This window comes from Phocoena sinus, chromosome 11, assembly GCF_008692025.1.
Source record: "Phocoena sinus isolate mPhoSin1 chromosome 11, mPhoSin1.pri, whole genome shotgun sequence".
Taxonomy (NCBI): Eukaryota; Metazoa; Chordata; class Mammalia; order Artiodactyla; family Phocoenidae; genus Phocoena; species Phocoena sinus.
Window position 1 is genome coordinate 96,484,657 of NC_045773.1, and position 25,211 is coordinate 96,509,867.

At 48.2% G+C, this 25,211-nt stretch overlaps 1 protein-coding gene across 5 annotated transcripts; it reads left to right on the plus strand.

Annotated features, from left to right (window-relative positions):
• Positions 1–907: 907 nt before the first annotated feature.
• TFAP2A (transcription factor AP-2 alpha) lies at positions 908–19,235 on the plus strand. Of its 5 annotated transcripts, none has more exons than XM_032650331.1 (7): positions 908–1,018; positions 5,617–6,051; positions 9,161–9,212; positions 11,293–11,524; positions 13,385–13,503; positions 15,418–15,559; positions 17,467–19,235. In XM_032650331.1, the coding sequence occupies exons 1-7, from the start codon at positions 968–970 to the stop codon at positions 17,753–17,755; spliced, it is 1,320 nt and encodes a 439-aa protein (XP_032506222.1). In that variant the 5' UTR covers positions 908–967; the 3' UTR covers positions 17,756–19,235. The 5 variants fall into 5 exon arrangements, with proteins under 5 accessions (XP_032506222.1, XP_032506223.1, XP_032506224.1 ...); XM_032650332.1 differs by lacking the exon at positions 908–1,018 and adding an exon at positions 3,922–4,389 and having other exon boundaries at positions 17,467–17,816; XM_032650333.1 differs by lacking the exon at positions 908–1,018 and adding an exon at positions 17,120–17,173 and having other exon boundaries at positions 4,451–6,051; positions 17,467–17,599.
• Positions 19,236–25,211: the final 5,976 nt, after the last annotated feature.

The following is a 25,211-nucleotide window of genomic DNA, read 5'->3' on the forward strand; positions in this document are numbered from 1 at the left end:
GCCCAAATACCACGCTGAATTATCAGTCGGCCCTAGCTTCATACAAATGAGAGGAAAATCATTTAACCCATGCAGCTGTCAAGTAACCTCTTCAGGGTACACTTTTTATTTTACACGCGGCAATTAAAGGATCCCAAACCCCAGCCGAGCGACTGAAGCCGTCTGGCAAAATCTCCAACCTGGGGGGGGGTGGGGTGGGCTGGGAAGCGCGAAGCCAGTAAAAGTCCCAGGGCGCCGCGGCCGGAGGTGTCAGCTGCCGGGGAGCGGAGGCGATCTTTTGTTGGGCAAAAATCCTGACGTGACTTCTCCGGTCTTCGTTTGGTGGTTACATCTGATTGCGAAAGGGATAGTAATTTCTAATAAGATTGGACGGAGCCGAAAGGACAGAGCCGCTGGTGGAGGCAGGGATGAGGGAGAGGTGCCGAAAGCTGGGCCCCGGCGCGGTCGCTCGGACCCTGCGCAGTGCCGGGCTTTTGCCGGGGCGTCTCCGGCGAGGAGGAGACGGAGAAGAGAGCAGAGGAGAGGAGAGAGAAGAGTGGAATGGGGGCGGGGGCGCCGGGGCAGGGCCGCGCGGCGGGGCTCAAGGGAGATTTCGTGGGCTCCCCGGCAGGAGCGCGCTCTAGGAGCAAGTTTGCGGCTTGGAGAGGCCTTTATACCTGGGTCGGAGCGGCCGGCGGCAGATTGTGGTGCTGGCGAGCAATTGGACTATTGTTGATATGCTAATGAGGCGATTAGGCTGTTGGTAAAGAGCAGGAAAAGGGAAAAGTTTCTACCATTAGAGGGAGATCTCCGAGCGCACACGGGAGCTCTTTCCCTTCTCGCCGCCTCCTCTGCGCCCTCCTCCCCTCTTCCTCGCCCTCCTCCTCCTCCGGCGCTCGCCGCCCGCAGCCGGCACTTTGCGCTTACCCAGAGAGTAGCTCCACTTGGGTGCGAGGCGGAGAGGGGGCAAATCCATTCACGCCGATCCATGAAAATGCTTTGGAAACTGACGGATAATATCAAGTACGAGGACTGCGAGGTAAGCGCGGCGCTAGCTCAGTTGTCCTCGCGGCCGCAGGCGCGGAGCTGTACTTCCCGCGTCTCCTCCCCTCCTCGAAGCCCGCTGCGAGGTGCGGGTGAGACAAACTTTCCCCAGCGCAGCGCCCGCCTCTCCGATTCGCCCAAAGAGAGCAGGGGAGAGGCTGCAGAGGGAGGATGAGGACGTTCCCTTCTTTCATTTCCCTCCTTCGGATCCCCTGTCCCACTTCCCCCTTTTCCTCCTGACCGGTTTTGACTGTGCCTAAGAGTAGAGCGAAGAGAGACAAGCTGGGTTTTCGAAGCAATTGCTGGCAATTGGGCACGCGTCCGTGCACTCTGCGTGTCTCTCCAACGAGATTCTGAGGGCCCAAGTCACCAGGAAAAGAAAGGAAGGAGAAAACCCTTTCCCTTCTTTAACTTTGTCTCTGATCTTTAATATTCCTTCTTTTATGTATTCATTCTTACCTTCCTTCCTACCATCCCCCCACCCGACTTTTCTCGAAAGGCTCTTTTCTATTTGGAGAAGGGGCCCCCCCGCGCACTTCGCTCTCAGCTGGGCTGCACCTCCCAGTGAGCGGGCTCAGTTTGGGAACACTCATCTCCCAAAGTGCTGCGGGGTCCTCCAGGTACACTATGTTATTCAGGAAGTTCTAGGCAGTTTCTCTCTCTGAGCTACTTGGTGGGCGCAGCCCTGGGGTGGGGATGGGAGGCGGCACCGGGCGGAGCCGGCTGGCCGCCGGCTCCCTACTCAACCGCCGGGCACTCGGCTGCGTGACCGTGGGAATCCTGGCGGGGCTGCCGCAGCCTCCGGTGCGGGGAGCCCGCCCGGCCGGTAGAGCGCGCCGCACTGGAGCCCATTTTAAAAGCCACGATTCCCGGAGCTCGCCTTCTTGGGGCAGCCGGGGAAGCCCCAGGACTACCGGCCGGCCGGCGGGAGGCGCTGGGAAAGGGCCTGGCGGCCGCTGTCCCAACCCCCTTGCAACTCCCCGCTAAAAAGAGCCGATGAGTCACGGGAGGGGGAGGGGAGAGGGCCGCGACCGGAGAGATTACCTAAGTAAATAATAAGTGGCAGTCCCGGCTTTTGCTAGTTTTTCTTTCCTCTTTTCTTTCTTTCTTTTTGGCATGTGGAGCTGGGAATGTCAAGCTGTCTGTGTGGGCGCAGCGGCGGGGTCTTCACTTGAAATCAGAACCTGGGCTATGTGAACGATGTGTCACCCGTCCCCTTCCTCCTCTCCTTTCTGTAGACTATTTTAAATCTTTCCCGTTTCCCGGGTCCTCCTTTTCCCCCTCCCCCCCCCTCCCCCGGGGCACGAGGTGACTTCCCAAGGGGACGGGTGCTTATCTGGGGACTCGTGTCGTGCGCGGTGCGGGCGCAGAGACTCCATGTCGGGCCAGTCGCTTTGTTTTCAGGGCTGGGGGGCCCTTTCCGAGCTGGTCAGGGTGACACTGAGCCCCTAAGCCTCCCAGGGTGGATTGTCGTATCCGGGCTGTGGTCCGGGGCTCGGGCAATCACCTTCTCGGAGGCCGAAACCCCCGGCGGGCGGGGTCCGAAGCTCCGCGCGGCGCGAGCTGCCCGTGGGACCCAGGTGGGAGGCGATGCACTTGCACCCCCCAGAGAGGGACCCTGTGGGGCCGCGTGTGCATGTGCGTGTGAGTGAGACAAAAACAGATGAGAAGCGAGAGGAGGGAGAGGAGGATAAATAGAGCGAAGGCTGTTTCAACAACTTTGCGGTGGGCGAGCGCCGGAGCAGGGATTTCGGGTTTCCGAGCCGGCTTGGGGCTGTCTAATTATGTCGGGCTCTGCAGGGACACGCAGGAGGCGAGGTGCCGCTTGTTCCGACACCCCGGCGGGCAGAGTGGCAGCGGCGGCTGGGGGAGAGCGAGCCGTGTCATCCGGGGGGGCGGGGGGCCTCGGGCGGGAGTGGCCCAGCCAGTCAGACGGGTTTGCGCCGGGAGCCGGGAGCCGGTGCCAGCGGCGCCCGGGCTGGGCCGCCTCGCGCCTCTGCGCGCCCCGGGCGGCGTCCCGGCTCCCCCTCCGCGAGCCCCGGCCCTGGAGAGCCGAGGGCAGGGCCCCCGCCGCCGCGGAGTGTCCAGACCCGGGAGTCCGCGGGAAGCTCGAGCGGCGGCCAGGGCGAGGGCCGCGCCCGGGCGGGGTGCCGGGCCATGGAAGAGCGGCGCGGGGGCGGCCGGCCGAACCCCGAGCCCCAGGCCCGGCTGCGGAGCGGAGAAGCCCGCGGCCGGAGGCGCCCGGGAAGCAGCTCGGGCGCCGAGAGCCAGACGAACGCCCGGACGCGGGCCCCGGCAGCTCCCGGCCGCGACGCGCGGCCCCCGCGGCATCCCGAGGTCTGCCCCAGCCTTTTAGGTCTGATTGTCCTCGCTCGCTTCCTCTCCCCTCCCCCTCCCCCGCGGCCTCCCCCTCTGTGCGCGCCGGCTCGGCCTCCTCCCCCCTCCCCCCTCCCTTCCTCCTCTAGGGCTCTCCCTCCTTCCCGCCCTCCCCTCTCCCCACTCCGTGCTCCTCTCTCGCGCCCACACTTTCTTTCTCACACACGCACGCAGACACATTCTCCCTTTCTGCGCGCTCGCCCTCGGTCTCCCTCTCTCCCTCTTTCTCTTTCACTTTTGCTTGCCCTGCAACCTTTTAAAATGTTGCCCCTTCCCTGTGATTCGCCAGCCGCCGCGCCGCGGCCCCCCGCGCGCTCGCCCGCTCCCTCTCTCGCCCGCTTTTTGTCTCTCGCGCTCCCTCTCCCCTCCTCCGATTTGCTACACTGAGGCTCCCGTCAATGGACTGCATTGAGAGCCGGCTCCGGCGCGAGTTGCCTCTCCGCTTCACGCTCGATTTCCAGGCATTCTTCCCTTATTAAGTATTCGTGTAATATTAATAGTCATGAATATCTGCTATTAGCAGGCTCCAGGAACGCTGCCCAGCGCGGTTATTAGAAGCTCAAGCGAAGCCGCCGCTAAGAAAAGAGGGGGAGACACGGATTAAGGAACACGCGCGCGCGCGCGCACACACACACACACACAGACACACACACACACTTCTTGCTTTTTGCCTTTTTGAGGTTTTTCATTTTTTAAGGAACTTTGAATCCTACCCGCTCACGGCAGGATAGAGACCGTGGGTTCGACCATCTGAAGGCGCCGCTCGAATCGGTGGTTCAAGTTCGGATGGACCAGAGCGGGGCTCCAGCTCTCGGGGGAGCGGCGGCGCCGTGACCGGAGTCCCGGGTGGCGCGGGGCTCTCGGCGCCTTTTGTGTGGGGCGCGCTCGGGCAGCGGGGCAGCCGGGCTCTCCGGGCTTGCTTGTTGTTTTCCACCCTGACTCGTTACCCCAGACTCTTCGCAGATGTTAGTTCACAGTTTTTCAGCTATGGTGAGTCCCATCCCCACCCCCATCCCTGTTTCCTTAGGAATTTTACTCTGGAGAACCTGGGGCTGCGGAGCGGCCCGTCCTCCTCGCCCGGCTTTCCTTCAGGGCACCCCCTTTCCGTTTGCATTGCCCTCGCTCCTCGTATCTCTCCCTCTCTTCCATCCTTCAGCCGAATGCGGTACCCCCCATCCCCCGCTCGACCTCTCCCGGCGCGCAGCCCTACCTCGCCGCTACTTCCCAAGGCGTGTTTCTTGCCACGTTTGTTTTTATTTCCTCGCCTCTTCACGTGTTCCCGAGATGTTCTCAACATTTGATGCTTAATCCGGCTACAGGAAAAATGCTGCCCGGTGTGCCCCTTCTTCCCCTCGGGGTCCGGGGCCGAACCTCCGAGGGCTCGCATTGCCTGCAATCAACTCTGTTCGCTTGTTTTGCAAGCGAATTGCAATAGAGGAACCCAAGTCAGGCGTTTCTTCTGCCCTTTGGGGCTGGGGTGGAAGGGGCGGGGGCCTCCGCCCCGGGGTGCACCTCTCTCTTTTAAACCCAAGACAAGGCTGGATCTTTCCATTTTAAACCTTGGCTTGACGTCCCTCTCTCCCCGTCTCTATCACAAATCGACCCTGTCCAGAAAAAGGCTCCTAACTGAGGAAGCGGATAAGACAGACCCCCATCCCGCAGCTAAGACCTTCTTTTAGCTGGTAACTTAAACGTGGGCTTTCCTTACAGCCCTCTACGAAATATGCTCTATTTAAATAGTCATGAAATGGTAATAGCCTTTGAATGGGTATGACTGTTTTCCTCCACATAAGTAGAACAGGGTAAACAATAACGCAGTGGCAGGCAGGTTCAAATGCAGGGACAGAGAAAAGGCCGCTTCTGCTGTTTAATATTTAGTAGGAATTTTAATTTTGCGTAAGGGAGGTTCCACTCCGCAGCTTAACGGGCTATGTTCCGGGAGGCCCTTTTTCGCCTTTCCCCCCCTTTGAAAGAAACGCCTAAGGAGAGTCTCTTATGCCCCCTCACTGGCACAGTCGAATTCCCTGCGTTTGGGGAAGGGCCCTTTTCACTCCCGGAGTATTTTCTGAAAAGAAGCGCCTAGGGCTCCTTTCTCGCGGCGGCCTGCGGACGGGGACGGGCCGTTTCCCACGCAGCCCTGAGCCGTGCACTCAGTGTGGCAGCTGTAACTCGACGCCTGATTTCTTGTTCTCTGCCCTTGCCCTCGCTCTCTTCCAGGACCGTCACGACGGCACCAGCAACGGGACGGCACGGTTGCCCCAGCTGGGCACTGTAGGTCAATCTCCCTACACGAGCGCCCCGCCGCTGTCCCACACCCCCAATGCCGACTTCCAGCCCCCCTACTTCCCCCCGCCCTACCAGCCTATCTACCCCCAGTCGCAAGACCCTTACTCCCACGTCAACGACCCCTACAGCCTGAACCCACTGCACGCCCAGCCGCAGCCGCAGCACCCGGGCTGGCCCGGCCAGAGGCAGAGCCAGGAATCTGGGCTCCTGCACGCGCACCGGGGGCTGCCCCACCAGCTGTCGGGCCTGGATCCCCGCAGGGACTACCGGCGGCACGAGGACCTCCTGCACGGCCCCCATGGGCTTGGCTCAGGACTCGGAGACCTCCCGATCCACTCCTTACCTCACGCCATCGAGGACGTTCCGGTAAGAGGCCCCGCGGGCGGCGGGAGAGAAAACGCAGACCCTCCTCACCCACCCGCGAGAAAACGCCCGGAACGTGCAGCCCGGGGGGCCCTGGCTTTCCTGCCTGGCGTTTACTTTCTCGAAATCTCCTTTTGGTTTTTCGGGTGGACACTTTAAGGACCCACCGAGACAGCCGCCTTAAAAAAATGGAAAAGAATTGTACTTGAGGGTCCTGCCCCTAGAACAATGGCTCCTGGAGCTCCTTCAAACAATGCCTGCATATTACCATTGAGAAATTAGACGAATGTCACCGTTGACGGTACCTTCCCCTCTCGACGACAGTAAACTGTTTCGACGGGGAGAGGATCTAATTCCACCACTGTGTCTGTCGTGGGGATTTCTCCCTGTCCTGAAAAACATGTTAAGAGTCAACCAAAAGGGCTCATTGAAATGCCCTGGCCATTTAAAAGAAAGTGTGAAAGACACACTAGGAAAATTATTTTTACCGGATTTTATGAGTGCTAGTGATATCTGAAAGTTATGTGTATACCCTACCCTGATTAAAGAATAGTAAGTAGCAAGTCCGAGGAGGAGGACATTAAATGCAGCCTTTTTCTCTTCCTAGGGGTGCTAAGTGCTGACCTCATACATCATTAACTGGGTTCCCAACGCCTCTCAGAACCCGCTACACCCCCATATTAAACGAATGTTTTCAGACTATCGGGCAATGCATTCTTTGAGTTCTAGTTCAGTTATCAATAAATGCAGTTTGAAATGATTTCTAAATAAGCATGGTATTAGCGCATTTACTGTTTACAATGCAAACCAGGCTACTGATAATTTGAAAATACTTTATGAAATTAAATTTAAACCAGCATCTCTTGCTTCAATTCTACATATTTATGGTTTGCTCACAACCTTCCTGAAATGGAATTAGAGCAAGCCAATAATTTTATTAAAGCTGTAAAGGCTCTGTTAATGCTGCTTTTCTTTGGAGAGGAAATGTATCTGGATGTGATTTTTGCTAAAATGCTATTTCAAATTACTGCATCAAATATTACAGCAATATGTCCGTTGACAGTTTAATGATGACTGCATTAGATTGCAAAGAAAATGGTCAGATGAACTTACCTGCTTGCCTGGTGAATTTAAAACATTATTTAAGTTACATAGGAAAATAGAAAATTTATTACATCTCTCATTTGGCCTAGTTAATCACTGAAATTTGTTGGTTATGTTTAGCTTCGTAACATGGAAAGCAGGAAAGTAGGCAGTTGATCCAATGTGGGGTTTAGTAAGCATTGTGTGTGTGTGTGTGTGTGTGTGTGTGTGTGTGTGTGTGTTTTCATACATGTTTTTAGAAACTGATACTAAACAGTGCATTTCTTGGAAAGTGAAATGAGAGGAGCAATAGCTGAGAAAAGGGCCATTAAAAAACAAACCTGGAAGTTGTGATCCTTTTAGTTCCCCTTCCCAAAGATTCTCTGAATCCTTATCCTAGTCTGCTCCTTGGAAATATCTGAATTGCAAAATAACGTTGCGAGCTTTTGGAACTACTGTGAATTAGAATTGCTCTACTTTGCAAAAATTCCAAAGTGGCTGGTGTGAATTCCTGACACCAGTATAGTCACTGTTCGTGGTGAGATTGGCCTATAGGAGAAATTAATCAAAAGATCAAATAAAAACAAGGAAACCCAGTTGCTGCTCTTCCCCTTTCCCTCCCCCACCTTTTAAGAAAAAAAATTCTTTCAAAGGAATTTGGGTCAGGAAAAGGGTTGTTTTCAATTTTCCCATTGCTGCAACAGTTAACCTTTAATAAGAACGACTGCCAAATATTTGAGAAAATCAAATCGATGGTGAAAATTATTTAATCATTAATATCTCAGTGGGGTTTTAAACTTAACAGTCTTCCCTGTATGGACAAGGTCTAGAAATAACACAAATAAAAGTATTATGCCACATTACATTTACTTTATGGGTTTAGGGTGCATACATAAAGGGATCATATTTCCCCATATAGTTAAAACACAAGAACTGCAGCAGTAGTCATTTCTGAACATTTCTCAATTTAATTATACTTAAATCCAGAAGCACTTTAGGCAAGTTACAAATGACAGCATTGAGTATAATAAAACCTGTAATAAAGCAACTTAGTACCATCCACCCGGAATCATTGGGATCAGGCACAATTAACAGGAGCATAAATCCAAGACGGAATGGAAAATGTTCGAATCAGTATTATTGTTGGACAAAGACTAGAGAAGGAAGTAATAGTTTTTTTAATGGTAATGCCTGTGTTTGGTAACGATTGTGAAATCTTCTATCTCAGCAGCCCTGGTGCTAATTTGTAAACACAGGCAGACATTATATTGCCTGTCAGTTTCTGCATTAGAAAACACAATTTCATTTTACTTTCTAATCACGTTTTGACTCTAGCACACACGTATACCCATCCATCTGTAAAAAAAAAAAAAAAAAGGAAAAGAGAAACCCACACTAACAAATCCAAATCTGCTACTGGACACAGGAAAACCTCAAAGGATTTTTGTTTGTTTGTTTCTCTTTTTATCATTTTCATATCCCTATCTGATATCCAATTTAGACAGTAGTCCTTTTTAAATTTTTTTCATTTATCCATAAGTGAAGGTGTGTATATACGTTTGCTCTTTATCACATCACCTAAAACGTTTCCAATACTCCCCTGTTACTCCCGACTGTCATTTCTATTGTTTCTCTGGCTTTTGCTGCCTGCACGCTGGAATTGCTCAAGTCCGAAGCCGCTGAGGCGCCAAACTAAAGCTAGGTGTATTTTTAAAGGTTGAACTGACTGTGAGAAAGATCAAAACTCGGTTTAATTTCCAAAGAAAGTTTTATTCCCCACCCCCAGCTCCTTCAAATGTGGATTATTTGCTGGGGAACGAGAAATTGGCCGTGGGTGTACAGCGAAACCTCTTGAGCTGCAAAACCCCGAATTCCAATGAGCCAAGATGAGATGTTTATATATAAATGTCACTAGATGGGAGGGGGGAATTTTGAGTCTACACCTTCCCCTCCCCCTGTCTTGCACGAAATATTCATTTCCTTTTGTTTTGATTATACATTTACATCCATGTGTATCCTTTTGTTGCAGCATGTAGAAGACCCGGGTATTAACATCCCAGATCAAACTGTAATTAAGAAAGGTAAGCCATTTCCTTCTGCATTCCAAGCATGTCCTTACAGGCACAGTGCTATTTAAAAGAACTTGCAGAGCTGTGTTTATTTTTTTCCAAGTAGGATTTCCTAAAGGCTCAGAATTAGCGAATAGATAGGCATAGAATAGCAATGCTTAAATGATCGGCTTTCAGTATGTTAGTAATGGCAACAGGCTAGCTTTGTTCTGATTCATGACTTGAACATTTAATTTAGTTTAATGATATCTGGACAAACACATGAAATGTGTAATAGGTGAACAGATTTGGAAGTGGCATTTCAATTTTGTAACGGTTTTAACAGTTCAGTTAATCCATTGCGTGAGTGGCCATGAGTGTTAAGTGTATAATGCTAAAAGCAGTGCAAGTAATTTAATATTAATATAGGAGCAGATGACAAAAAGACGTAACACTCCTTAGCAGAGGGGGAAAAAGTCTTTCATGTTCTTAAATTTAATTTCTCATTAGCTGTTAAGGGTTTTTTAAACTTTGTGAATTAGGTTAACAAAATTTGGCTTTTGGTTAAAATTAGCTTTTTGAAGATGTCAGGTTTATTAGCATAAATGTTTGGAGCAGAAATTGTTTTTTAAAAGTGTCAAGTGATTTGGATGGATTTGTAATTTGTGTTGTGTTTAGTGAGTAGAAGTAAAGTTTACCGGATTAAATGCTATTCACAGCAGCTTTTTTTTTTTTTGTTATGGTGGCAATGTTACATTTCAGGATTCTAGGCACCACCAGAGGACGATGCTATATAAAACTGTTCCCATTTCTAACCCCAATCAGTATATTGTTAGCGAGTTTAAAGTTTCATTTTTGCATCTGTGAAGTCTTTGTCATGTCAAATTAGATGTGCAAGGGATAAATCTTAAGAGATGCTCTTTCCAAGTCGACATGATAATTGGCTCTTTTATTAGTAATCTCTCAAGAGTTCGTTTAACTCCTATTGTCTCTATTAGCCTCCCCAGAGCTATTAATGTCACAAGTGATCTATCCAAAACCTAGAGCCCCCCCCCACCTCCCTATACGTCTAAAATATCCCCATTCAAGAGGGAGGAGTACTGTATACATGTGTTATTATGTCTCCATGTGGAATTTTAAGATACAAATGCATACTGTACTTAAATGGTTGTGAATGCATCTGAATTATTTTTGGTGTTAGAAATGTAACATGTTAGTACACTTTCTGCTGGCCTCGAATTTTTTTCTAAGTATGGTGGATCCAATGATGAAGAGCTTTGATTTTAACTAACAAGAACATATCCTCCCCTTCCCCCCTTCCCAAAGAAGACGCTTAAGCATAAGGCTATTAACTCTTTGCTCATCAAAAGAACACATTGCTAGTTTTCCATGGTAGGCCTGTTTATCCTTCTTTCTCCCAGTTCAAAACGGGGCTTGAAATGGATTTCCAAAACTCGAGTCTTTTTCACAGATAAACATAGGAAAGGGCCTATTTATCAAAAGGACGGGGTGTGACAACAGAATCCACCACTTCCCGGCTTGGTGCCTTGAATGAAGTGCTCATTTACAGGCCGCTTTAGCCATCTAAACTCTCGGCTGATTTTAATTATAGGTCTGTGAAGCAGTTTCTCCCCAACGCTAAACCCCTCGCCCCACGAAAACTCCCGAGCCTACATAGCTTGCTCTCGGTTTACAAACGTCACCCCCTCCGCTGCACCCCAAGCCCGTGCTCCAGCACCCCGTCTGGGGCCCACTTCCCTCGGATGCTGAGAGCCGGGAGGGTCACGAGTTCACCACCATCTCTAGACAGCGCCCCAGCGGTTAAATGGCAAGGGTCCAGGGAGAAGCACAGGGCTGGCTGGCGGGGCTGGGCCGCCCCCCGGCCGCCGGGGAGACGCGCCGAGTGGCACAGGCTCCATCCCCAGTACCGGGATGGAGCAGGGACTAGGGCAGGAGATGGGGAAGGAGCCACGGAATTGTCAGGGCTGGAAGAAAAGCGGCGGTTGCGGCGCAAGCCTGGGAGCCGGCCCGGGCCGGGACGAGGGCCGGGGTCGGGCAGGGCTCGGGAGGGATCCTCGGCGCCCACACGCGGCCTCCCCGTCTGTCTCCGCAGGCCCCGTGTCCCTGTCCAAGTCCAACAGCAACGCCGTCTCCGCCATCCCCATCAACAAGGACAACCTCTTCGGCGGCGTCGTGAACCCCAACGAAGTCTTTTGTTCAGTTCCGGGTCGTCTCTCACTCCTCAGCTCCACCTCGAAGTACAAGGTCACGGTGGCGGAAGTACAGAGGCGCCTCTCACCGCCGGAGTGTCTCAACGCTTCGCTGCTGGGCGGAGTGCTGCGGAGGTGAGGCCCGAGCGAGGCCCTGCCCGCCAAGCATTGCGCCTGCGCCGGGCCGGCGACGCGGACGGGCCTCGCGCCAGGGCCCTCCCTTCGCGGGAAAAGAAAGGGGCGGGGAGAAGAGCGTAGAACCCAGTGGGTGGGAGCTGGGGGCGGGGTGAGGCGGCGGGCGCCTGCGCACTCCGCCGCGTTCCCGCGCGCTCCGTCGTTCCGGGGGCGCGCCCGGTTCGGCCGGCGCAGCGCGCTCAGTGGGACCTCTGCCTCCTCCCACCCACTCCCCGCGCGCACGCGCAGTTCGCCCCGCCGCGGGCTCAGTCCCGGCCGCTGCAGCCGCGGGGCGCCGCGCGCCCGCCTTTTCCCTACTCGTTCACACCTTGCAAGCCTAGAAAAACTTCCGCTCAGGCGCCTCACTTTGCCTTACCTCCATATAGGGTCTCCGATTGCAGCCCGCCGTCTCTTGAATAGGGTTTAAGTAGAAGACAATGGTTTTCTCTAGAGTCTCCGTGCCACGCCCCCGGGTTACCAGAAGCAGACCCTCCCGCGCGAGGTGCTCGCACTAACGGTTCCGATGTACCGCGTCCCCATGTGTGCCAGGCAGCGTGCGAGGCACGTTTACGTGCATTATGTGTGGTCGCTACCGACGATTGCATGTTGCATATGTGGCCAGGGATTCTTGTCTCACCCGCGCGAGGTCGGAATGATTCATTTCGTAGATGAGATTTTATAAGGGTCAGCGAGGTGAAGCACCTTCCCTCAGGGCAGGTTTGTCCCTCCTCTGGGCTTTTTGCTCCTAGGGTTCCACCCAGCTTTGTGTGTGGTGGGTCTTGCGTTGAACTTTCCCAGATAATATTTTCTACTTTTTCTCCTTTTTAATTTTTAATGAGGAAGTGGACCAAAACTTCATTCTTTTGACATTTATTCATATATCTGTTTATAGACCCAGATATCTGCTGTGATGGGTATATCCCATACAAAGGCTACAGAGTTTAACATCAGCTATTCCACTCTTTCCTTCCTCCTTCACGGTCATTTGCTGTCCCTTTGTAATCTTTCATTGGCACAGATCTGAATCCGCCCTCTGCCTTTTTCTCCCCCTTCCCCCCTCCCCAATATTGGAGACTGTTTACCTAGGGGAGTATAATCTAATCCACACAATTAAAGAGCACTTGAGTAGGGAATAAAATCTGAAATTAATTAATTTGCTGTTTTATTTAAACAATTTATCTTAACCACTTTCTGATTATGGGAGTCTATTTAGACATCTATTTAGAACCACCTCCATCGTCTCTGAAATCAGGGAAATTTTTAAAGGCTGATATCCACTTTTGAATTTTCTGGTTAGGCTGGTGACATGGCATGTAAACAGTTGGTGAAATGAATTTCCCACTGGGGCTAAAGCCAGAGAAAGAAACCTAAGAGTGATGATAACTTTGGTTACTCTGAATAACCTAACAGCAGATCTTGCAAAGACAATTTAAAGACCCCATTGGGATTTGTGTGATTGTAACAACAGGGAAAATATACAGTCATCAGTTGAACTCAAAAATACTTCACACCCTAGAGATGAGAGCTGTGTTTATTTGTTTGTGGTTCTTCTTCAGAGAGTTGGGAAATCAGAACCTTCCAACCTGCCACAATAGTTGCAGTAATAACTGAACACAGGGGGTGCTTTAGAGTTTAAGAAGCATTTATCGCCTATGTTCTTTCTGTACCATTCCTTCCTAGGTTTCCCTTCCTTACATATCTCGGGGCCAGGATCCTTAATTTTTAGAAGTACATTTTAGGAAGTTGTCAAAATGACTACAGTGTGATGCAGAGCAACCAAATGTTTTCTGAATCCCTTTCTCACATGTATTTGTGAAACAGGGCGAAGTCTAAAAATGGAGGAAGATCTTTAAGAGAAAAACTGGACAAGATAGGATTAAATCTGCCAGCAGGGAGGCGTAAAGCTGCCAATGTCACCCTGCTTACATCACTAGTGGAGGGTAAGTGAGTTCCCTTGCTAAAGAGAAGGGAAGTTTCTTCTGAGAAAATGGCTAATATTCAGTGGGCAGATGTTTGGCTGTATTTTGTCAGTTGGGCAGTTTCATTTTTCCAGAAAACATAACCAGAAGTGAATGGAAATCGTGTCAAAAAACTATTTGCATTTATTCCTGTCCTCCTTTCCTCTTCCCCTCTGCCACAAAATTACACCTCCCTAGCCCAATTCTGACCTAAACAATGTGAAAACTTAAGAACTGCATATTCCTCAAGTTCCAGTCTCCTTTATAGAGCTCAGCAGTAAATCACTTAAGCTATTCTGACATCTGCGTTTGAGAAATGCGTGACCATTACTTCCTGAATTAATTTGGGAATCTTTGACCTGCATCCTGATTTAAGACCATCCTGAAAGCTCAGGGTTATATGCCCTTTTAGGTTTTTGTTTTCCAAACATATGCTCCCTTATCTCTCATTTAATTGTGCTTCTCTACTGGAGAGGAAGAAAAGTGAGCAATTTTAGACTTTGAGTTATTTGGATAGGAAAAGAAAAAAGAAATATAAGCATTGCAGAAAGTGTCTCATGTCAGCTTTTTACACACACACACACACACACACACACACACACTCGCTTCTAAACCCCTCAAAACAAAGGCTCACCCTGTCCTCACTCGCTGTTCTAGATACATCAGAATCCAGTCACAGCAGTCACATCCCTACTTCCTCTAGATCCCTGTTAAGTTTGTCCGATACTAAATTGGCTTAAGTTTGGGTGTGTTGGAATGAATGTATCGTTCTTTTGCATTTTCCTTTGTGTTCCGTTGGAAACGTCTTATGCCAACAGGAAAAAGAGAGGCACTTAAGTTATGGTGCAGATTTCAAAACTACCATTTATATTTAAAGAAGGCACTTAATCTTATTTATATCTTGTATTTGAGGAGACATAGTATAATTGAATTCAAGTTCTAGCTTTGTAAATAATTTTTAAAATATTTAAAAACATAAAATTGAGGAGAAACCCTATGAACCATCCGTTAATGGTGCCCAAAATGATACTAATGTGACTGTTAAGTCATAAGCAATTGTTCAGTGCCAGAAACTCAGCTACAGTAGCATTATATTAAAAATAGTACCAGTACGTTGGGAACCCACCGTTCAGACCCCAAAACAATTATACGCAGAGAAAATGGTAGTAGCGGCTTTGGGTGTAGTGTGAGAGTGTGCATGGTTTTGGGGTTGAGTCCTGTAGCAGGGAAGCAGTTTCTGGAGAACTGTTATTGTTTGTGATCCGCTCCATTTTATGGAAACAAGCTCAGCGGAGAGGGCTTTGATGCTCTAATTGGCGCATGCGTTCTTCCGGAGCTGGAGCTAATGGCAGGAAGCCCTGCAGTAAAAACCAACTGGTTCAGGAAATTAAAACCAAAGATTCGAAAATCAACAACACAGGCAGACTCAGTGGAGTGACCCTCAAATCCTCTTGGTTAATCGGTTTGGATGAACAGATAATTATATGCGATAAAGTTAAAATGTAAACCCTTAGTCGTTCCCTTGCAGAAAAGCTCAAGGAGTAATTATGAATATTATTTATGAATGTGTTGATAGGTGTGAGGCTGGAATACAAGAAACATTTTGAAAGAGAAGGTGGGGGAATGTCATCGGGGTTGGGGATGAGGCTGGAGGGGAGTTGATGGGATTTTACATTTTCCAATCGCCTGGGCCTTCTAGGCTAAGTGGCCATTTTCCCTGGGAAGTGCAGCCACCAGATCCTACAGAGAAGGAAAGAAAATGCCTGAAATGGGAAAACAAGTAGTGTGTGTTTCCTACAACATCTGGGTTAAGAAAATAAGGGAGCTGGGAGGCAGTTTTGATCCCAACTTTTTTCATTCTCTTGCCCTCGCTCCCCTCCTCTCACCTCTTGCCAGGAGAGGCCGTCCACCTCGCCAGGGACTTTGGGTATGTGTGCGAAACTGAATTTCCTGCCAAAGCAGTAGCTGAATTTCTCAACCGACAACATTCCGATCCCAATGAGCAATTGACAAGAAAAAACATGCTCCTGGCTACAAAGTAAGACATTACCTCTTCGGGGTCTCTGTGTCTCACTGTCAAGAGAAACAAAAATCAAAATCGTTTTTGCTCTCGTTTTGGGCCTCTTTTTCCTTTTGTGTTAATCAGCTCTGTTGTAAATATTGAAGTTACAACACAATCTAATAAACCGTAATTGATTTTAAAGGGGCAATACAAGGAAGATTGTGAGTGCGTATTTCCCACTTTCCCCTCTCTTTCACCCCACGTTCTCATTTTTTTTAAAAAAATTAACGTGTATGGGGGTGGGGTATAGTAGGGACTTGATGGAAGCTGAGTGTGGATTTGCGACTATTTCTGGTCAGAAAGACCAGAATCAGGTCCTTTTTTTTTTTTTTAACCTTGTATTTTATATTGGAGTATAGCTGGTTAATAATGTTGTGATAGTTTCAGGTGTACAGCAAAGTGATTCAGCTGTACACATACATGTATCTATTCTTTTTCAAATTCTCAGAACCAAGTTCTTAAAGGAGTGACACACTTGCCTGTATCAGTTTTTGTCTCTTATCAATATGTTCTCCAAGGGCAAGGATTAAGCAGTGGCCTGCAAAATGTTCAAGCCAGAAGCTGTCCTAGTTTCAACCCTAATCCCTTCTCCCATTTCTTGCCTTCCTTTCCATCCTCCTCAAAAGTGCTGTGTACACACACACACACACACACACACACACACACACACACACACACCACAAGTTCTAGCCTACAGGCGAGATGTCAAATAGGTTTCAAAATGGCCCAAGTTATATTCCCATTGGTGCCTGGGCTGAATAGGCTTCTGCAGGTGGTGTGTGAAAAGAAAATGACTGTTTTGATATGTTTTCTGGAAATTAAAAGGCTTGTTTGGAAGCCCTTAATTATCAAAGTCGATGTCACAGGAGGGCATGGAAGCAGAGGCAGCGGCCTCAGGCAGGGCAGTTTCTGGCCTGGGGACACCAGCTGGCCTTGGAGGAGGTAGTCTGCCACTGCTTCCTCTTCTCCATCCTCCCTTCACAGCCCCCCACCCAAAGGCTGCTGCTGCCTCAGGGAGGCCCACCTAGTCCTTGCTTCCCAGGTTCAGAGACTGAGCTTCCCCTGTGCAGGCTGCATCGCCCATATTTCAACTTTTCCCTCTTCTCTTAGCTTCCTAAACACACCCATAGTCACAATTTCCCTAGACAATTTTTTTTGGTGTATGGGAAAAGAGGTGGAATGGGAGATTGAAATGTCTGTTTCTTCTTCCCCAAACCACTCTGACTTATCCCCAAGGAACATTTTTTTTTTCTGGTGACTTTTATTTTTAAAGGCAAAATAGTCCCAAGAAAAGTTTTGCCTTTCCTGTGCACATCCACCCTGATCTGAAGGTGAACGAGTGGAGAGTTCATCCCCCCGAACTGCTGCCCAGGTCTCTAGAAGATTAGGGAAGAGGGGGCTCCATAGTATTTTGAGCAGGACAGTTGATGGGTGCATGCTATTGGCTGTTGAAGAGATGCTTGCGTTTCTGACTCCTTGCCCCTCTGACTCACCTTTGTCTCTCTCCTAACGTGTGAAATGTTTTCTTGCGTCTAGGATGCTTGGTGTGAGCGAGAGAGGAGGGGGTTAGAAGTTTGGTGCAGCTGAGAGGTGAGAGAGAGACACACACACACACACACACACACACACAGAAAGTCAAGAGAGAGGCATGTGTGGAAGTGTTTAAAGAGCAGGAGATGTTTAGGCGGACTCTGACAGGTGGCTGGGTCTCCCAACATGTGCCCCTCCCCCCCAGTCTGTCTCTGGGGCTCTGGGTCAGGTCAGGTGTCGACGTGATCCAGGCAGAGGTAACGGCAGGGAGCAAGGTTTTCTCTTTGCTGCGGATGCTGCTGGCTGCCCGGCCTCATCTCTCTCTCTCTCTCTCCGCTCCACTTGTGCTGCAGACAGATATGCAAGGAGTTCACCGACCTGCTGGCTCAGGACCGATCTCCCCTGGGGAACTCGAGGCCCAACCCCATCCTGGAGCCGGGCATCCAGAGCTGCTTGACCCACTTCAACCTCATCTCCCACGGCTTCGGAAGCCCGGCGGTGTGCGCCGCGGTCACGGCCCTGCAGAACTATCTCACCGAGGCTCTCAAGGCCATGGACAAAATGTACCTCAGCAACAACCCGAACAGCCACACGGACAGCAGCGCCAAAAGCAGTGACAAAGAGGAGAAACACAGAAAGTGAGGCGCTCTTCCTGCCCCACCCCCTGCCCGCGCCGCCTCCCCGGCCCCGGCGCGCCCACCCACTCCATCTCCATCGCCATCATCTCCATCATCTCCATCATCTCCATCATCGCCATCTCCATCTCCATCACCAACCCCCCCCCCCCCCCCCCCACCGATCACCACCGGCAGGTGACAGCTCCGGGATCAGCAACCCCCCACTGCTGCTACTGCTGCTGCTGCTGCCGCCGCTGCCGCCACCGCCTTCGGTCCGGAGTCTCAGGGTCCCGGGGACAGCGCTCCACTGTGAGCGGGGCGATCCCGCAGTCTCAGGCCCCGGCCCCGGCCCCGACTTCCTCCATCAGCACCAACTCCCCTTTGCCCTCGTGTGGAGCCTATGAGAACAGAACAGGCCGTGAAGCCAGCAAAGAAAAGTTCTGTCCGAGTTTGTGAACCTTTTTTTTTTTTTAAACTAACAAATCAACAACGACAACGAAAAAAATTTAAAACCTTTTTTTTTAGAAAAAAGAACGTAAAAATTAAAAAAAAATTATATGAGCTTCATGGGACGGAATCACCACCTTCTCTTACATACTTCAGATTGTAGCCATACTAAAAAAAAAAAAAAAAGAAAGAAAAAAATGGCAAAAAAGGCTAATGACATTTTTATCAGTATTGTGAATAAACTTGAACACAGATACTCGAAGTTCCATGTCTTGTCTTCAGTTCTAGAAGTTTTCCCTCTTCAAGGTAAAGCGACCAACTTGAACTCTCTCTGGCAACACGATTCACAGTTCTATAAGGGAATCAGTGTTCACGTCTCTGTATATATTTATTTATGTGTAATTTAATGGGAATTGTAAATATGGTGAGTCTGTTTTAAGCCTTTTTTTTTTTTAATTTATCTGGTGATCTCGTTTACCTCTTGTTTAGTGGGTTTTGAATCTTCCCTATTAGTTCTTCATGTGGTTCATGGTACTTATTTAGGAATCCAAGGTTTGGGGGATTTTTTTTTTTCCTCTGGTATTCATGAATTTAGCCCTGTTGTAGCATGTTAAAGACGACAATGAAACAGCTGAACAAATAAAAAAAGTAAAATAAAATTTTATAAATAATTAGTATTACATTTAGCTTTTCATTGAACTGAAAGAAAAAAGTGATATTGGACCCTGGAAAGACTTTTAACTTGAGTGGTTTGATAGCCGTTCTATGTATTGTGGGGAGAAAAAAGAAAAGTTTAGTTTATTCCACTGTCCTCCCTTAAAAGCATCATTTGAGCAATAAGTGAGTATTGTCTTTACACCGAGGGTTAGGGATCCCCCCCACCTTTTTGTTCAAAGAACTTCAAACATTTGGGACCACCTGGCATTCTGTATTCTCACTGGCCATTTTGGAAGCAGTTCTAGCTGTATTGTACTGAGTTGTGCTGGCAGTAGTTTCCATGCCTGTCAATGTATCATAGTCCTTTGTTGCCCAGATAAATAAATATTTGATACGCTTTATGTCGATTTTTTTTATTCAGTGGCTGTCTTTACCCAGGCGTATTTTTGTTCTTGGCAGTATTTTTTATTCAGTATGGTTACAGTAATTGAGTTTAACTCTCCCTTGGCAATTGCTCCTTGCAATAAGCAGCTGAACCCATTGTTTCCCTCAAGTATAATAAAAACTTACTTTCAACTTGGAGTTCAGAGCAGGGTATCATTTAGATATTCCACTGAGTCTGTATTCAGACAAATGACACAATAAAACCCAATGTATTCTTTTGGATAAAAGATTGTTTGTACTGCTAAAGGAATGACATACTATCTTTTCCTTACTAGAAACATTAATTTTATTAAAAATAAAGTTTTATTTATGTTGATCCTTTAGGTTTTCATTTGTGTTTTGAAAACCAAAATATAAAACCTTCAGAGCCAAACATTAAGGATGACAAGGAAGATGGAGAGCAGACAGAAGAACCTCTCGCTCGCCCTCCATAGCTACTTTGGAATCTGTCTCGGAGGATAACTGAAATTTAAACTGTTACTTCATTAACACAAAGGAAATGCCCACTGCAAAATTCACTTACTTGCTCTGGCTTCTCAGTGGCTAAGCCATGCAAATGAGTGAAAACTAGCTCTAGTTTTCTGGGAAGAGTGGCAGAAATGTACACGGAGCAGGGACAGAGAGGACACATCGTCTCCCACGTATTTTAATATTTCATTTAGAGATGAATTCATTACTGTGCTGTTCGCAGTAGCTCTTGAGGTAGCAGAGGGGACTGGGAAGCTCTGTTGGTTCCCAGAATCTTCTCTGCCTGCCCCCTAAATGCGCACCCACCCCTTTCCCTCACCACAGGGCTCCTCCTAGGACCTTTTAGAAATACAAAAGCTTCTCTGAGGTGGGGCGGGGAGGGAGGTGGAGGGCTGCGGATCCCGCCCCCCGCAGGCCCGTCCTAGCGCTTAGCCCTCACAGAAGGAAGGACTTCCTGTACATAAAAGTGGCGAATTCAGAGCTTTTGTAAACTGATTTGGAAAGTCTTTGCTTTGGGAGTGAGGAGGATTTTTAATGGTTTAAAAGAAGAAAGTGGAGGTTGTTAACTGGAAGGTTCACAGGAAAGGTCATAGGGAAAGTATCTAGGCATACATACCGGAGGAGATTCAACATTTGTTCTTCCGGTTTGACATTCTGAAGGACTAAAGAAGCAAAGCATTAGACAGTGTCCATTTTGCAGACTTTTGCTTTCTAATCTCCTTATGGAAGGCGGTGTAAAATCAATCTCGACAGACGAACGAGAGTTGGTGGACTCTAAATTCTATTTTCCGAAGCCAGAGAATTCGTAACAATGGTGGGTTTAAAAAAAAAATTTCAGATGGAAAGTGTACTCTCAGAACGCGATGCGGCAATTGTTTTTTAAAGCGGTTATTTATTATTTCCTAGAGAGACTGGTTAACTGTAACGTAGATGTAACAAAATAATGAGGCGAATGAACCCTAACTGTACATACTCTTGACAGAAATGAAATGCACACAGCACCGTAGCAGGGGAAGTGAAGCATTGTCTATCAAGGCTGTTTTTCTTGGCTGCATCTCAGATTGTGTGAGGATCCTAACCTCGGGCACAATAGCATTCATAAACAGCCATACATTTGCTTCTCTTTCTCCAATGACACATAAATACTCATTTTAAAACGAAAACAATCGTATTAAATACCATTCATTCGTATCTGGATTTACAGATGCTTGTTATGTTGGAAAACCCGAACCCAGTATAATCCTTGCATCCTGAGAAGGATAGAAGGGAAATAGTGTGTTAGAACATTGCAAGGTCACAATAAACAATGGTTTCCAAATGCACAGAATTAGTTGTTTTTATTCTGTAGTAGGACATGCGGAGGATCATGGTATTGTCATTTTCTTTTTCTTTAAACAAAACATTTAAAGAAACTATGCATATTTTTAAGGGGTGGGGCGATTGGAGGGGGTGTTATTAAAAATGACTTTTATGGCTATACGGATTTTGGCTTTCTCTGTTGTGACCAACGTGTATTTTCTAAAACACACGGTGATTACTTGACAGGTCAGGTACTTATATACTAACAATAGTGATTCTCTTTGGATTGACTCAAGTTAGGATACACAGTTGAATTATGAGGGTGCTTGCTAGGCTGTGCTAATTACCACGCCCAATTTTTATGGAAACACAATGTTCCTTCCAGTTTGGCAGTCATCATTACCCCTTCTATTCTCCAACACCCTTTAAAAATCACAATCCAATCCATTCCTCCCCCAAATCGAATATTAACATAATTTGAGTTCTTGATGGAACTACCATCAGGACTGCAATGCCCCGCAGCTGAAATAATATTTAAAATAGAAGGGATTTGACATTTGAGAAGTCAGTGGCTTGAAATACCCAGTTGTACTTAGCTAATTCAGTCCTTAACCTCTGGTTTCAAATAAATCAATTACAGTCGATTCCAGTTCAGTTCAGAAGTGCACAGGGTTTTAGTTAATTGAATACATTGTATTCACTTGCTAGGAATATTCATTTATCAAAATTTCAAATTTAATGTACATTTCTTCACAACTCAGGTTATGTTTGATTGCACAATCAGATCAAAGTTGCCCTGGTTTCCCCAAATGCTGCTTAAAATCTAAATTTCACCACTCTTTACAAAACAATGTCTCCCCATTCCTTTCTCAATCAAAAGTAAATTCATAATAATTCCAGGTCAGGCAGGAGAGCTGCTTTCTCCCCACAAAGAAAAAAAATCTCCTATGTGGTCATCAGCCTTGTGTTAAGTTTAAATAGGTTAAGAACAGAACTGGATTAATTAAGTTTTTTAAAAAGTATTGACCTGAAATTAAAAAAAAAATTACGCATGGTTTCCATTAGAGCTTAACTTTGCTGCAGCTGACAGGTATGACAGCATTTTGTGGTCTTAAAGCCGCAGGCCCCTTTTCTTAACCCTCTCTCTTCCTCTGCTTCCCCCCTCTGGCTTTTGGAGAAGTGCTTGAATAAATAGCAAATTGTTAACTGGAAGCAGTGCGGTTAAACGTGCCCAAATGAAGTTGTGCTTTAAACAGATACTGATGTATGCAGTGTTTTATATTTATTGTTTGTAGCATCCTGCTGGTAGCAGTTTACTGTTTGGAAAGGAAAGGGGTTAATTAGCGTCATTATCAATCACTAATGCTTGCCTAACGTGTCCAAAGAATAATCAAGTTAGAGGACGGCATGAAGCCAACAGCTGCTTCATCCCAGTTACAGATCTCCTCCTAAGCCACTCAGTTCTGGGGTGGGGGGGGGAGGGGGGGGATGGGAGGTGAAGTGAGGGGAAGAATCCTCATTACTTGGGTAAAAGGGCTATAAAAACAAGAGATCCAAGAGGCGGAAAGTACAACGTAAATAATCAGCACTTTCATTCTCTGAGTTACAGGTGCAGAGAATGGCAGTGGTCCTGAGGCAAGAACTTGTTCTTTAATTTGTTTGATTATCCAAGTTGGGCATTTGAAGAAACACATCTATGTTTCCCTATGGCTTAGTGCTATGTGGTAAAAAGACATCTAAAATGCGAGGAGAGAAGAAGAAATAACCCATACATGCCACAGACAAACCCAAGTCAGCTCCCAGCATCACCCAACCATGTCCATGTCAGAAGAATGAGACCACAGAACACACCAGGTAACAGTAGTTCTCACCCCTCTTAGGAGGCTTAGGGGTATTTTTCCTTGTGAATTTCAACGAACAATTCTTTTTCATATTAAACTAGCTTGCTGCACAGGTGTGCCATGTCAGCTTTCCATTGTTATTGCTACGATGATACTGTCCTCCTTGTGACACACCGTGGGAGAGAAACTGAAAAATTTGACCCTGTGATGGGTTTCTCCTAGAAGCTTGTCTTTGAAAACATTATTTGCCAAGTTAACCATGAGTTAAGAACTAAAGACTCCATTAACAATCAGAGTTTACTCAACTGTTTTTCTGAGGGCAGGAATGAATTAGTCCAAGGTGGAGTATTCATTAACAGAGAACAATTGTATGATTGAGGAAAACTATGATTTCTGTCTACAAAAGCAGTAGCCCAAACTCATCTTTGCCCCTACGGACATAGATGAGAAACATTCTCAATCAAATCATGAACGTTAAGTCCTTCCCCGAAGAAGTAATTGCTGTTTCCCGTGGAAGACAGCAGGGTGGCCAACAGAGTGGGGAGAGAAAAGGATGTTGGAATGGAAAACTGTGTAATTCACATGTAAGGGAAGGTCTTGCATTTAAAAAATGTTCTGCTGCTTAGGATCATGACTGAGAAAAGGAAATGAGGGAATAAAAGAGATCTGGGGCTGAACCTGGGAGCCCTCTAAGTGTTATTCATGTGTAAAACTGTATTTTTTTCATCTTTGATGCCTAAAAGGGCAGTGTTGAACCAACTTTGCTTTCACAGAGAGATCTATTTTTTAACAAAAGAGCAACGCAGCATACTGCTAGAGAAATCTAGTTAGAAAAGAAGGAAGCTCAGGGGAAGATGACCTTTCCACAGTAGATACTTCTGGATACTTACATTTCTCTCCATCCTCCCTTCCTCCCTCCCTCCTTCCTTCCTTCCTTCCTTCCTCCCTCCCTTCCTCTCTTTCCACCCCCCTTTCTTCCTTTTCTCTCTGTCTCTGTCTGTCTCTTTCTAACCCAAGAATAAGTTTAATGTCTTTGGGGGAAAGCTTTGGTAGAATTAGCTTGATTCTCCACGCTAACATCCATTTAGAAGTGGGAATATTTTCACCAGCAGGGCAGGGATTTTTCTCAGAGTGGCCCAATTCCATGCTATGCTTTTTTTGCACGTGATTTTTCTGTGGAAACAAAGATTATATCTGCTAAATTTCAATAACAATCTTAAGCACAACCCCTCAAACTGAAGTTGGAGTCTCGCGGTCCACCCTCTGTCCACTCATGGCCCGCTGTTTGGTGTCCATCACAACTCTCGACTTTGGCAAGTTGAAAGGCCAGGGGCCCTTGATTTCTTCCGGACCCACACCTCTCCAATCTCTCTCTTGAGCTGTTCTCCGCTCATCACCCTTCTAACATCCAGCCTATCTTGGGGAAATGTACACACATATGTATATACATTTACTTATATTTATATCTGAGGTGTTTGGTCAAACTAAATTTAACTAACATAGCTTGAAAGAATTTTTCCTGAGGCACTGAGTTAATGCTAGGATCAAATTTCCGTTTGCCTTGTCAGCTACCAAATCCTATTTCAGGATTTCCCCCCCCTACACACACACACACACCCTGTCTTTTCTGCAGCCCCCGGGTCTGGGCTGCGCCTTTGTCCGCAGCATGGAGTCTGCCTCCAGTGCCCGATCCTGGGCTCCGGGCCCCAGGACCCCGCCCGGGAGGGGACAGCACAGTCCGTACCCCCGCGGCGCCGGCCGGGAGCCTTCCTGGCTCAGTTTCCCTAAAACACCCCGCCGCGCGGCCCTTTGGATTGGAAGCTTGATTTTGATGGTCTGCAGTAGGAGGTTCGAGCCCAGCCTGGGGTGGGACGGCGGCGGCGGGGCTGGGCGCGGGCGGCCCGGGGGGCGGCCGGCGGCACCCCTCCGGGTTAGACCCAATAAAAGCCTGAGGTCGAGGTTTGGGACTTGCCTCCTTCCCTTGGCGCGCTCGCCGGTGCAGGGAGCGAGAGCTGGGAGGCTCCAGGTCAGAGTTTTCCGGGCCCTTTCCACGGGAATGGCGCCCTAATTAATGAGTGGAGGTGGGAGCGGGGAGACTTTCTTGCTCCCTGACACCCAGGGCGGCGCGAAGTTTCAGCATCCCTGGCCAGGGTCTCCAAGCAGGTAGAGCTGCGTGGGGCTTCGACTCCCAGCACCCGCATCCTTACTCTCTGACCAGGCCTCCTCGAGCTTTTCACTGTCAGCCCATTTCACCAGATATCTAACTGTCCGACGTCTCCCCCGAGGCTTCCCTTCCCCGGGACCCAAAGCACGGCCTGGACCCGC

Coding starts and splice junctions, on each gene's coding strand:
- TFAP2A (XM_032650330.1), top strand. CDS start 5,395: ATGCCCCCTCACTGGCACAGTCGAATTCCCTGCGTTTGGGGAAGGGCC. Junction 6,052..9,160: donor ACGCCATCGAGGACGTTCCG/GTAAGAGGCCCC, acceptor CTTTTGTTGCAG/CATGTAGAAGACCCGGGTAT. Junction 9,213..11,292: donor TCAAACTGTAATTAAGAAAG/GTAAGCCATTTC, acceptor CTGTCTCCGCAG/GCCCCGTGTCCCTGTCCAAG.